Below are 13800 nucleotides of genomic sequence, written 5' to 3' on the forward strand. Positions count from 1 at the left end.
GTTTGCACCCTTTGGTGTAGCCCTGCAAGAAGACACTCACTAGCAACCAAGAATGAGCTGTCAAATGTAGGAGATGCAGGAGAAATGAGACCCTTTAAACATCACGGTCATGCTATGGGAAATGCTTTTTGTGTGTGGGCTCATTCCATGGCACCAGTGTATCATTTGAAAGGACTGCAACCCCACAGGTGGAGCCAATAGTGCAGGCCCTGAGCATGAAAGCATCGCCTTGCTGGGATTGGGGTGGTGGTGGGGGATCATGTGATCATGGCCCACATGATTGGTCCCATCCCCTTGGTAGCAGGCTGTTACAGTTTGCAGTCATGAGACGACCCCACAAAAGAGTGGATCTCATAGCACTACTGTAACATTGAAAAGGTACTTGAGACCTGGCTCAAAAAGGGAGTTTATGTATTTTGCCTGTTTACTGTGAATGACAGGGAATTGTCTAGCATGTCTTGCGGGTGGTCCACTTAACATATTTCTAGGTGACTTACTGTTTGGGCCAATTTCATTGGCTGCCACCGTGATGTTATGCTGGGAAATTTCTTCTCTGTCCAGACGCTTCGTTGCAAAAATGCACCCCGTGGCGGATATTTTGAAATAACTGTATCTCAGGATCCTATATCTGTATTGGGTGTTTTAAAACAACAACAAAAAAGAAGTGTTAAAGTAATGGTTTTTGGGTAAAATAATCCAACCCCTGTATGAATTATCTTGTGTGTTCACTATACATTTCTGTTCAGAATTGTTTATCAATCTGTTTTTTAAAAGGGTGACAAGCACATTATCACATTAAAACAGTGTTAGAATTCAGCTCATCACCAAATTCTCATGAGTTGTATGGTGGCTATAATATTGTTGCTGGGGCTGCAAATGTTAGTGGATCTGCTAAATTGGGCATGGACCATCATTTTGCCTGAGGGTAACATGCAGTGACAGGCAGTGTGTTGAGGGCTGCATGCATACACACACACACAGGCACAGACACATGTACAGACATGTGCATGCATGCGTACATCCACATGCATGCACACGCACACATATCCAGACATGCAGACCCCTACATTTATACCCTTTCCCCACACACATATTTAAACAGACTCACACTCACTCCCCCCCTCCTCATTCTCAGTGTGCAGGGATGGGAAGGTTTAAACCTCCTCCTTCAAAGTGGGGGTGGGGTGGGAGATTGTGACAGCCAATGCAATCCTTGGAGGGCTGGGAAGGCATATGTGGGGGACACTCCCTGTGCCCCTTAAGTGATGGGGAATTCAGTGGTGGGGGCCGTGGCAAGATGGATGACTGATGCTTGTGTGTTTGCCACATGTGGCCTGCAGGCTACAGGTTACCCATATGTATGTTAGATCAATTAGAACAGAATCAGATTTGGAAGGGATCTCAAAGGTCAGCCCCCTGTTGATACAGCGAATCTGCATCCCTGATAAGAAGTGGCCATCCAACCTGTTCTTAAAACCCCCTAATAAAGGAGCATCACCACCTTCCGAGGCCATCCGTTCCAGTGTCAAAGAGCTTGCACAGTTTCTTTAAAAATCCAAATAGCGTCAGCTGATGTGTGTCTGTGTGTGTGTGTGTGTGAGAGAGAGAGAGAGAGAGAGAGCGCAAATAATTATCTGGATCACAGCAGGTGTGAAGGGGACATTTAACCTCTTATCCCCCACTTGGGTTTTATCCTCCCCCACTTTTATCCTCCACCCTTCCTACTGCCACCAATGGGGGATTTCCTCCCAATGAAAATTCCAGCTTCAGAGCCCAGCAAGGATTTCTTCCAGGAACCAAGTGAAGGAGGAAAGGGTTAAGTTCATCCTTCAGGCCTGCTGTGATCTAGATATTTATCAGCCACCTCCTCCATCCCTAAACTGCTATTTGCATTAAAAAAAACCTGGCACGTTAAATGCGAATATGCATTTTAACATTATATCTTGCTTGGCCCTTGGTCACCATGCTTTAGGGTGGCCATGTGTCCTACTTTACCAAGGACAGTCCTCTGTTTGAAGACATCCTCTGTTTAAGGGACTGTCTGGTACAAGGTTGGTTTAAGGATACAGAACCATAAGAAGGGCAAGCAAGGGCCTTGAAGTTGCCCATCCATAGTTAGCATCTGGACAGCAGGCTGAGCAAGGCACGCAGGTCACAGTCTTCCACACTGGCCCAGTTTGGACGATCAAACAACCCTTGGTTAACAAACCATGGGTTGTTAGTAAGCACATGAGCAAGCGTGCTGTTCTTCCATCCACTCCTGCTTTCAGAACAACCCAGTTCCTGGGTTGTTGTTGTGATGTGTGAACCCAGCACTCTGCGTTGTTGAGGGTTAAGCAACCCAGAATTTGAACCCATGCTTTGTTAAACAACACAGAGTGCTGGGTTCACATTTCACAACAACAGCCCAAGAACAGGGCATTCCTGGGTTGTTTCCGAAAGCTGGTTGAAATCGGAAGTGGCGAGTGGGTGGGAGGCAGCAGCAGTACACTTAATCGCTCCCACAAAGCCACACGAGTTCCTAGATTGTTTGACCCAGGAACTGGCATTATGTGAGAACCAGGTCCCTATGATGAGATGGACTGTGTTGCTATTTAAATCCTAGAAATTATTTCTAAATATGTATGTATACATAAAAATGATCTCATATAATTGAAATCAATATCTTCTTTTTCAGTGATGCATTTCCTCTTTTTCAACGATGCATAAGTGCTCCCCCCCACGTGTTCAGCTTTGCAATTACTTGATTTCTCGTCTTGCTTTATCAGGATCGATGGCTGAAACACAGCCGATGGGCTTTTGGGGATCACTTTCTTCTTGTACTCTGAATGTATACGAAGGCTGTGTAAAGACAGGAGGTTCGTCGATGTCGAGAACTTTGATGTTTACACTTGCAATGCTCTTGGACCCTTTCAGTTTAGAATGTGCGTACTGAATGGTAGCATCAGTTGCTTCAACAGTCAACTGGTAGGTGGGCGTCTTTTCAAAATCCAATGGCTAAATGAAAATACAGACATTTTCAGTATGCAATGGACACTGTGTGCAACGAACATTTAAAAATTATATTGGGAGAGCTACGTTTACATTTCTGATCTGCAGAGCCCTTACTGGGACAAACGTAGATGCAACTGGAATTTTGTGAACTCTCCTTTGTGCCTTTAGAGCAGTCAGGGGTGGGAACCAAATCCGGCCCTCCTGCAGTCCCAATCTGTCCCTTCATGGGAACCTCAGATGGCCATGCCCCTCCCCGGGCTCCACCCCATTTCCGCAGCCATACCCCCTTTCCCCAAACACACCCCTATTTGTTTGGTGCCTTCCTAGCTTTTACACAGTATTTTTTCCCCAATCTAAAAGGTTAAAATGTCTGAAAGGCTTAGTTACCGGATGGCGCTAAGAACTTTAGGGTGAAATCCATTGTATGTTTAGACAGAAAAAGCATAGCTGGCTGGGGAATGCTGGGAATTGTAGGACTTTTTCCTTTCTAAACACCTATAGGATTGCATCCTTAAGCTAAAATGTGCTGGTACTTTTAGCCCTTCCCCTTTTGCCTTTGGCTCCACCCACAAATGGAATGGGGCCCCTGAGAGCTTCTCGAACACGGAACGTGGCCCTTGTACTGAAAATGGTTCCCCACCCCTGCTTGGCAGGATTAGTAATGATTCAGAATAGTTGAGGACACTGCTGCTGTTGACAGTAACCCGCTATTCAAAGCATGGAACAGTGGTGGCTCGTGACTCCAGTTCCAGAGGGGCTGGGATTCCATTCAGAGTTTTAGTTGCCACCAGCCAAAACTTTAATGGTGCTAGCCAAGGTGCTGAACCCTCTCCCCCAACTGGGTACAGCACCTTGGATAGCACCTTTCAGCAGTTTGATGTTATTGGGTCTGGCATATCTGAAGGACCACCTGGTCCCACATGTTTCTCCCTACTTGTTAATTTCTGTGTCCTGCTACAATCTGAGAATATATGTGGTGAGAATGTGTGCAGGTGAGAATTCAGGCCATGGCCTTCTTAGTGGTGGCTCTGGAGCTTTCTCCCTCAGGCCACTTATTTATCACCTTCCCTCATAGCCTTCTGAAAGATCAGTGCTGGCCCAAAATTTTGTAAAGCTCTTGGCTGTTCATTGTGAGAAAATGGTTTTTATACAGGCTGAATTACATTTTAATGTATTGTTGGGGTTTGGAGGGATATTCTGTTTTTTAATTTTTTTTTAAAGATTTATTATTGTATTCTTATGCTTGTATTTTCTTTGCTACCACTTGGAGTTGGTCCAGAAAGGTGGCTTATAAATATTTAAATAAATACATAAGTAAACATATATCATTTGCTCTCCATGTAAACACTGAAGCACCAATTCATCTTCAGATCTCGTACCTTGTTCAGTCGAATTATTCCTTCATTTGTGTAGCGATTTGGTTCTATTTTAAAGGTATCGAGGTAAGTTCCACCGACCAAACTGTACTTTGTATCTCTGTTCTCTGGCTCATCAATATCTTCAACTTCCAGTCTACCAACTTCACCCTCAACCCCGATGTTTTCAGGAACTTCAAAACTGAAGGTTTCTGAAAAACAATCCAACAAAGTAAGCTGAAACAGAAAAATTAGAACACATTCTTTTTTAAATTTTAAATTTTATTTCAGTGATACAAATTACATACAACAAACACCCACAACAACAACAACAACAACAACAGAAACAAAAGGAAAAAAAGAAAAGAAAAAAGAAGAGAACAACCCCCCCCCCAGCATATAAACAGGATGCTTCTTACTATCTGTTACAACATTAAATAATGGGTTACATCAGGAATCATTGCCAGTTAGGCTATATAATAAAAATATGAAATCTTAAAATCTATTAATTTTGCATTTGCTACTTCCTTGATGACAAATCTGTCGATACGTCTTTCCAATACTTCAGTTGATGCTCTGGAGGATTATATAAGAAGTTTTCTGTATTTATAAATGAAATGAAAGGGAACCAAGTTTCTTCAAAATTATACATATATCTTTCTCCTCTTACATATTTGAATTTACTTGTCAGTTTTTCTAACAGAGCTGTTGTCCAGACTATTTAACCAATGATGCTCTGTACAACCATTTAAATTTTTCCATCTTTGAGCAATTTCAGATCAAGCCACAGCAAGGAGGTATCCAATCAAATCTTCTTGTCTTAATTGTTCATTTTGTCCAGAAAATATGGTCAATAATAATAGCTCATCCTGGAAATGTATTATCTGATTCGTCATTCGTGACAGGAAAAAGATGACTTGTTCCTGAAAGGATTTCACTATTGGGCATTCTAGCCACATATGTTTAAGGTATTAGTACTAGTGTACAAAGCCCTAAACAACTTGGGACCAGGATACCTGAGAGAGCGCCTCCTTCCCTACCAACCTGCCTGGTCACTGAGGTCATCAGAGGGCATGTTCCTGGTGGTTCCACTCTGGTTGGAGTCCACCAGGGGAAGAGCCTTCAGTGTGGTGGCCCCCTTCCTGTGGAATTCCCTGCCTTTAGAGGTCAGGCAGGCACCAACATCGTGTTCCTTCCAGCGCCTCCTGAAGATGTTGTTCTTTCAAGAGGCCTTCCTTGCATGACCAGCCATGGTTTGTTGAACTCCACTTCCTTGGGATTTGTCTTTTTAAAAAAATGTTTTAACTCCTATAACCATTGTTTTATTCTTTATCATGTTGTTCACCGCTCCAAAATCTTCTGATGAGGAGCGGTATATAAATATTGTAAATAAATAAATAAATAAATAAATATGTTTAAGTGACCCTCTTTCACTGCACCCCCTCCAGCAAATCGTGGATATATTTTTACAGAAGCATGAGAATTGAACAGGGCATACATGCCATCCATGTGTCACCTTCATTACATTTTCCTTGGTTGAAGCTGATATGGATCTATATAGAACAGAGGTCCAGATCTTGTGCCATCTCTCCTCCAGGATGTCTATATCTAAATCTGATTCCCCCCATGCAAGTTTAGAACTGCATGGTATCCCAAATAGCTTCAATTAATGGATTATATATGCCCAAGACTTGGCCTCTAGTAACATTAATAGTGGTGACACAAAAGTTTTCACAAATAGTCAAGGGCCTTAATGATCAATTAGTTTGATAACTTTTTTATTAAATGAATTAATTTGGTATTTTTGGTACCATGAGGCCTCTAAATTCCCTCGTTTATTATCAAGTTGGTCAATGGTTAAGGGCTTCCCATTGACAAATAGATCTGTTAACCTGTATATTCTCCTGTCTTTCCATTGTGCAAATTGGTCAAATTTATCTGGAAAAGAAAGATCTGGAGAACTGGAAGAATAGACATTCTTCCAAACAAAAGGAGGAAGCAGGAGGCCCAAGGGAAGGATGGGTTCTGATACAATGTGTATTGCTGATAAGAATTCATTGCATTTCATAGGAGTGTGATTCATAATAATCTGTGCACGTATGCTAGCTGTAAACATAGAGTGATTAGCTATATATATATATATATATATATATATTTGTTGTTATTATTTAAATTTCTATACCGCTCCATAGCCAAAGCCCTCTGGGCAGTTTACAGAAGTTAAAACATTAAAATACAATACACAAAGTTTAAAAGCCATTTAAACAAAATATAAAAGCACATAGTCAATATACACAAACAACACATAACTAAAAACAACCTAGCTATGAGCTAACTTTAAGTGTAAAAATATGTTCTTCAAACTGGGGCAAAGAAGCTTGCCAAAGGTGGGGTGGTTAATTCTTGGAAGAAAAAAGATCATTACCTCATGAGGAGATGGACTTTTGTAAGGGTGCTTCTGAAGTTAGCTATAAGCCTGGCTGTATTAAGGAGAGGCCCTCCTGAGACCATGAGTAAGAGCTCTGACAGAGTCCAAAAAGTCAAGGTGCATAAATGTGTGTGTTTAAGATAAAGGAACTACCGCTATTGCTAGGTAGAATGTTATTAGTGGTACAATTTTGACATGGTTGACCAGAGAGATCCTGGGAGAATGAGAAGCCTACCAATCATGATTACCTAAGTTCTGCCAACCATGCCTGCTAAATAGGTAACTTTGGGTAGTATCTACTGTTAGTTCTACATAGAGCAGTCTCAATGAAATGAATGGGAATTAAGTAAATTGTGACTAACTTAAGTCTCATGCATTTCAATGGGTCTACTCTACATAGGGCTAGATGCTGCTCACTGGATAACACTGGATACTGATCTATAAGATCTTAATGATGACTATTGGTTGAGAGGAATAGAACTTGAATTTTACTAAGAAATATGCTAACCACTGTTTCTATTATGCTTCTAATAGTCCTAATTGCTTTGCATGTAATAATGTGTTTTGCTTGTTTCTTCATTGCAAAGTTTGTTATTCTCTAATATGGTTTGAGAATACACACACATATAGTACCACTTTGTGTTATCTAGCTCAAGGAGTGCTTCAGGGACCACAACCCGTAACTTAATTCTTGAAGCCCAGAACACTCAGCTGGGATTTATAAATCTATTGCTGAGTGTGGTCTGTCCATACAGCTGCTTGGTGCATCATGGACACACCTGTTCAGGTAAGAGAAAAAAGCTAGTCGGAAGGAGTGGGAATGGTTCACTGGTCTCACTGAGGGAAGTGAGCATCATGGGAAAGAGGATGAACAGGGAAAGGGAAAATGGGGCCGCAAGTCTACTTAATAGCCCCATTCTCTGTGTGTAGGGGGAGTGGGAGGAGTGGGACTGAGCATGCTGTCCCTGCCCCCAGTGATTATGCACACACCATGTCGGGAAGTCTGGTGTGACTTACAGCAGAATTGCCTTATATGGAGAAAGCGTGGCAACACAGAATTTATTAGAGAAAAAAACGCAGGCTAGAGCTAGTTTAAAAGAATTCCAAATCAACTTTATTGGTGCTTTTAGACACATTGTCAGAGAAGGCTACCTAACATTGTTTAACTACAATCATCCCCTAAAGCTGGGTGCTTGAGTGTAAGTAAGCGAAGGCATAAACTGTGGTTACAGCCTTCCTTCAGGGAAAGAGCCAGATGTTGCTTGTTGCAGCGGAGAAGGTCAAAGAAGGAAGAGGAAGGGGAGGGAGCAGGAAAAAATGAACTGCTAAGACAACAAAGGGGGATGAACAAGACAAGCGGCTGTTGATGCAACACATTCTCTGTCACCCCCTGGTGTCTGGAAGTATGCGGAGTTGTTCCTGTCATCCAACACGCCTGACCCCGCTATGCATCAGGGACATGGACAAAAAGATCTGCCAACATTGGGGCCCACATGGAGTGAACATGTGGAGAAACGAATGAACAGGTGAATACTGTAACAGAATATTATGGAAGAAAAATCTCATACACAGGGTCCAAATATAGAGCAGCCTTCCCCAGGTGATGCCCTCCAGATGCCATGGACTGCAACTATCATAATTCCCAGCCAGCATTGTTGGATAATAGGAACAACTCCGCATGCTTCCAGACACTAGGGGGTGACAGAGAATGTGTTGCATCAACAGCCGCTTGTCTTGTTCATCCCTCTTGTTGTCCTGTAACTTGATCAGTTCCTTTCCTTTGCTCCCCCCTTCCTCTTCCTTTTTCTTCTCCTGCCTCTGCAACAAGCACCACCTGCCAGAAAGGAAGCAAGTAACCATATCTCATGCCTTTGCTCACTTACACTCAAGCACCCAGCTTAAGGGGGTGCTTGTAGTTAAGCGGCATTAAGATAGCCTTCTCTGACAATGTGTATAGAAGCACTAATAAAGTAAGTTGATTTGAACTTCCAAACTGACTCTAGCCTGTATTTATTCCCTCCAGTAGCAAATGCTGTGTTGCCACACTTTCTTTATATAAGACAACTCTGCTGTAAGTCACACCAGACTTTACAACACACACCTGTAGCTCCTGGGGTCACTCATTCTGATTTTACACATGAGAAGGTAAGTTGAAGCATTAGATATCTGACTGAAGTTGCCTACTGGAACAATAAGCTTGCTGTGCAAGGATTCTAGTCAACCTGTTCTAGGTCCAGTGCTGTATTTGTTGAATGGTGCCTTCAAATTATCAGAAGCATTTTAAAAGAAAGAAAAAAAGAATCAAGTCTTCTGTATAGTAAACCAACATTCCCCCAAACATATCAGACTTGTGTAGTGACTAGATGTTAGTCTTAGACTGGGGTGGTACTGGATCAAATCCCCACACAGGTGTGAAGTTCACTGAGCGATCTCTCTCTCTCTCTTCGCCTAACCTACCTCACAGGCTTCTTGTGAGAATAACACAGAAGAACGGAAGAGAACTATGTACGCCACTCTGGGTTCATTAGCGGGAATGTGAGACAGAAATGAAATTAATTTCTTCCCCAGTATCACAATATAAAGGGATTATTCTCAACCATGGCATCTCGGTAGCATAGTTTGGTGACTAATAGTAGCCCCGTTCAGGCATTACTCATGTGAAAGAGCAACGGTCTCCAGGTTTCTAAATGCAAGGCCAGCCCTGTAGCCCCTTGTGTTCACATGGCTCTTTCATGCAAGTAACGCCTGAACAGGGCTACTGCATGTAACTCAGGTGCAGAAGGTCACCTCAGCCATTTGGTGGGCAGCTCAAGCGCACCTGCAGGGTGGGAGGAGCTTGTGATGTCAGGAACATCTACTAGGGAGAAGTTTGCATGGCTTCCGCTTGAACTTAGTTCCCATAAACTGGCTGAGGGTTAGGGATAGATGGCTTTCTAATTTAATCCCTTGACTTTGTAAAACTCACGTCGTCTAAATGTTGGGAAGTTGTCATTGATATCAATCAATCTAATGCGGACTGTAGCTGTCCCCGATTCTTGTGCGCGTAGGCCCTTGCCATCCATCGCTTCGACCACAATTGTATACGTAGCGTTTTGTTCTCTGTCCAGATTGGCTGCAGCTGTGTAGATTTTTCCTTAAAAATAAAAAGAGAAGCATGTCATGTCCACTTCCTTTTCCCTTTAGATTCATCTGTACACCCAGTGTCCTGAGAGAACAAGGAAGCTTCCAGGATCTATGGAAAATATTGAGGGTGTTGGCATAATATTTTCTAAAGGGAAAGGAAAATGGAGGATGAATTTCCCTGGACTAGCAGGAAATGAATCCGACAGGACTCCTTAAAAAAATAAATAAATCAAGTTTTGACACCGTACCTACCATAATTATTTATGCTGAAGTATTTGTCTCCCTGAATAACTTTGTAGAAAATGTCAGCATGGCCAGTAAGTGTTGGGTCATCAGCATCTACAGCTGTCACTGCGGTGACTGAAGTCCCTAGAGGGGGAGAGAGAGAAAGTTACCAAATGATACACTTATTATTATTATTGCTTAGCCAGGGCTGGGTAACTTGTAGCTCTCCAGACTGACTATACTGCCTAGTGCTGATGGGAGTTGTAGGCTAAAAGATCTGGAGGGTCACAAGTTGTCCACCCCTGGTTTAGACTCTCTTCCAGTAACAGAAAGCAAATGAGAACAGGGATCGCGATGTTGAAACTAATATGAGAAACTGACTTTCTGGAACCAAACTGGATATTCTTATGTGCCTCCCTGCCCCCGTGTGTCAGGTCATCCTCCTTTCATTAGATGTCGTGATGCTTTCACAGACTTGGGTCCTCAACCAGCAAGTGACACTTGCATTTGGAAGCGGTGGAGGCTGGTGGCTCCTATGTCAGTGTGGGAGTGAATCTGCTCTGGGTTTCAGCCAGAACAAGTCAGAACTCCAAAGGATCTATCTGAAGTACTGAACCCTATCCCCAAAATGGGTTTAGCACCTTGGATAGCTCCTGTAGAGTTCTGATTGGTTCTGATTGAAACCCAGAGCAGATTGACCGCCCCTCTGACATAGGAGTCACCAGCCTCCACTGTGTGGAAGTCGGCTCCTCTGCACAGGACCGGTTCTAGGTTAGAGACCCCCACCCGCCCAAGCAGGATGCTCCCACTACCCAGTAGCCTTAGTGGTGGATCAGCTGCAGTGTGTAGCTGCTGCAGAGTGTTTTGTGGCCAGGGACCTGAGAGCCACCTTCCTTTTGGTCATTTGCACAATACACTGACATAACTTTGCTCTGGGGCCTTGTGCCAACGTCAACGCCAATGCCCGTCCTCTGCTGCGCAGTAAATTCAGGCCAAGAGCAGTAGCGCTGGTGGAATCACTGGGGCACTGGACTCTTGGCATGCGCCTGAGGGATTTGGGTGCTTCCTCTGGCCCGGCCTGGACACACTGCTGATAGGAAAGTGCAGCTGGCTGCATATCTTTGGCTCCATCAATGTGCTCACCAGGGCCCCACTACGCTGGCTAGATGTCTCTTGATGCAGACTGGACTGAACCACTGTATCCAGAGCCGCACATTACGGCACACAGCTAGTTCCATGTGACTAGAGTGGATCAGAGTTTTAGTTTGTTTCTGCAAGGGTTGGGTATAAGAAGGCAAGAGAGGATTATTTATTTATTTATTTATTTATTTATTTATTTATTTTATTTAAAACATTTGTATCCCGCCCTGTATCATTGAGAACTCAGGGTGGCGTACAGATAAAATCCATTTGAACAGTATAAAACAATCAATAATTTAAACAGCTAAAAACATATTAAACCATTAAACAAGCTAATACCACTTCAAATCTGAAACAATAAAAAGTTAAAACAGTGTGCTACTTTAGGGAATGCATGTAGCCTCCGAAGGCTTTGGTAAAAAGCCATGTTTTAATCTGGCACAGAAATGAAACCAACGTCTGCGCCAGTTGGGCCTCCAAGGGGAGGGCATTCCACAACCAGGGTGCCACACCAGAGAAGGCCCTCTCCCACCTCCCACCATAGTGTATGTCGCACAGGTTGTTTTCTTATTGTATCTGACCAGTGTTGGCTCCAGGTTTTTGAGGGTTCTTCAGCAAGGCCCCCTCAATGGGCCCCCTGTTCCAGTGAGTTTATTCTCTCACACTATCATCACCAGCCAGTATTGATCCCCATCCTCTCTCTGGTCATTGCTACCACTTGTTTGTTTGACAGGGAGCGAGTAGGCAGCAAGTACTGCTCCTTCTTCTCACCATCACCATCATCTGGGCCATTGTGTGAGGCAAGTGAACAAGGAGGTTGCAGTGATGAAGAGGAGTAGCAAGTCCAGGGGAGGGGGTCTTGTCAGTGGGGCCCTGCTAGGGTGTGGTTGCTTGGCAGGTACCTGACCATGCCTACTCTTGGCACTGGCCCTGTATCTGACAGATATATGGTCCTGTTATTTACATTTTGTTTGGACTCCCCCCCCCCTTTTTGCATGCAAACATGCTAGCATCTTTGTTTGTGTTTTATTAAAAAATGAGGTCAGGAGCTTACCTATTGGTGACATTTCTTTAACAGACCCGTTAAACACTTTTTGTTCAAATACTGGGGCATTGTCATTAATATCTTGGACTACGATACGAAATTTGGACGGTTCCTCCAAAGGCTTCTTGTTGAAACGATCAAGAATGAGAGCTGTCAGCTCATAGTGAGATTTCTTTTCTCGGTCAAGCCTCTCATTTGCAGCCACGTCTCCAGTACGGTCATCAACTCTGAATAAAGTCCCGGCCCCTTCCCCTTCAATAACGTACATAGCATTGGGATTCTTTATGGTTGATTTGATCTACAAAGTAGAATTTGGTCTGTAAGTGAGAATTAAAATCTAAAAACAGAACAACACGGTGAAAACCAAAATGTAGTCCTAGGAATGCAGTGGTAGTACCTAGTCTGACTGTCTCCACCCTTGATCCCCCCTCTGGCTCAGAGGAGAACTCAGGGAGGGAAGAGACTTCCCCAAGAAACAGACCAGTGGCCAGTGAAAACTGTTGTAGCAAAGGGCTGGATGCGCCTGATCTCGTCTGATCTCAGAAGCTAAGCAGGGTCAGCCCTGGTTAGTACTTGGATGGGAGACTGCCTGGGAATCAGGCTTCCTGCACTGAGCAGGAGGTTGGACTCAATGGTCTTGTAGGCCCCTTCCAACTCTATGATTCTAGGTCTATGTCTATATCCAAGGCAGTTACATGCTCTCTGTACATGCTGGCCATGTCAGCAGTTTATCCACAGCATTCTGGATCAGCTGATGTTTCAGAACAGTTCTTGAAAGCAGCTCCCTGTGGAGCCCATTACAATAACCCATGTGTCACCACAGCCAGGTATCCTCATGTAGAGCCCACTACAGTAGTCAAAATGGGATGCCACTAAAGCATGTGTCACCATGAACATCTCCAGGAACAGATGCAGTTGGTGCACTAGGCTCAGCTGTGCAAATGCACGGCCAGCCACTGCTGAACCCTGGGCATCCAGGTTCAGGGCTGAATCTAGGAATACACCCAAACCATGTGCCTGTGTCTTCAGGGGGAGTGCAACCCCATCCAGCACAGGCTGACTCCCTATTCCTTGATTTGCCTTTCGATTAACCTGGGGTACCTCTTGTATGTTTGGATTAAAGCTTCCATTTCTTTGCCCCCTTGCAGTCCATGACTGACATCAGACACTGATTTAGAACAAGAACAGCTCATTGGATCTTGATGGAAAGGAGAGACAGAGTTGGGTGTTGTCAGCATACTGGTGCCACCAAACCCCCAAACTCTGGACACCCTCACCCAGTGGTTTCATGCATATGTGAAATACTTAACATGTGTCACTCAGTTACATGGTGTGCATGTTGGAGTACACATTTAACACATGGTAACACTTGCAAGCTTATCTACAACCGGAAAAGACATTATGAAATGGCTCCATTAACTGCATGGCAGCCAGGCAAAGCTTTTCAGTTGATGTTTATCATTTGACTGAGTTTGATGCTTGTCTTGACA

At 43.7% G+C, this 13800-nt stretch overlaps 1 protein-coding gene across 2 annotated transcripts in view; it reads right to left on the reverse strand.

Moving 5' to 3' along the window:
• Positions 1–13800, reverse strand: part of CDH5 (cadherin 5) — a 57676-nt gene that overhangs the window by 16099 nt on the left and 27777 nt on the right. For both annotated transcript variants that reach the window (XM_084812437.1, XM_084812438.1), the window contains exons 3-8: positions 12320–12608; positions 10153–10269; positions 9743–9910; positions 4374–4561; positions 2744–2997; positions 498–628 (exon numbers count right to left, since the gene is read on the reverse strand). In XM_084812437.1, coding sequence (XP_084668563.1) covers positions 498–628; positions 2744–2997; positions 4374–4561; positions 9743–9910; positions 10153–10269; positions 12320–12608 — 1147 coding nt within the window. The remainder of the gene's footprint in view (positions 1–497; positions 629–2743; positions 2998–4373; positions 4562–9742; positions 9911–10152; positions 10270–12319; positions 12609–13800) is intronic.

Source organism: Heloderma suspectum, chromosome 8 (genome assembly GCF_057233095.1).
Source record: "Heloderma suspectum isolate Gila_16-S chromosome 8, 16-S_ref, whole genome shotgun sequence".
In the NCBI taxonomy this organism is placed as follows: Eukaryota; Metazoa; Chordata; class Lepidosauria; order Squamata; family Helodermatidae; genus Heloderma; species Heloderma suspectum.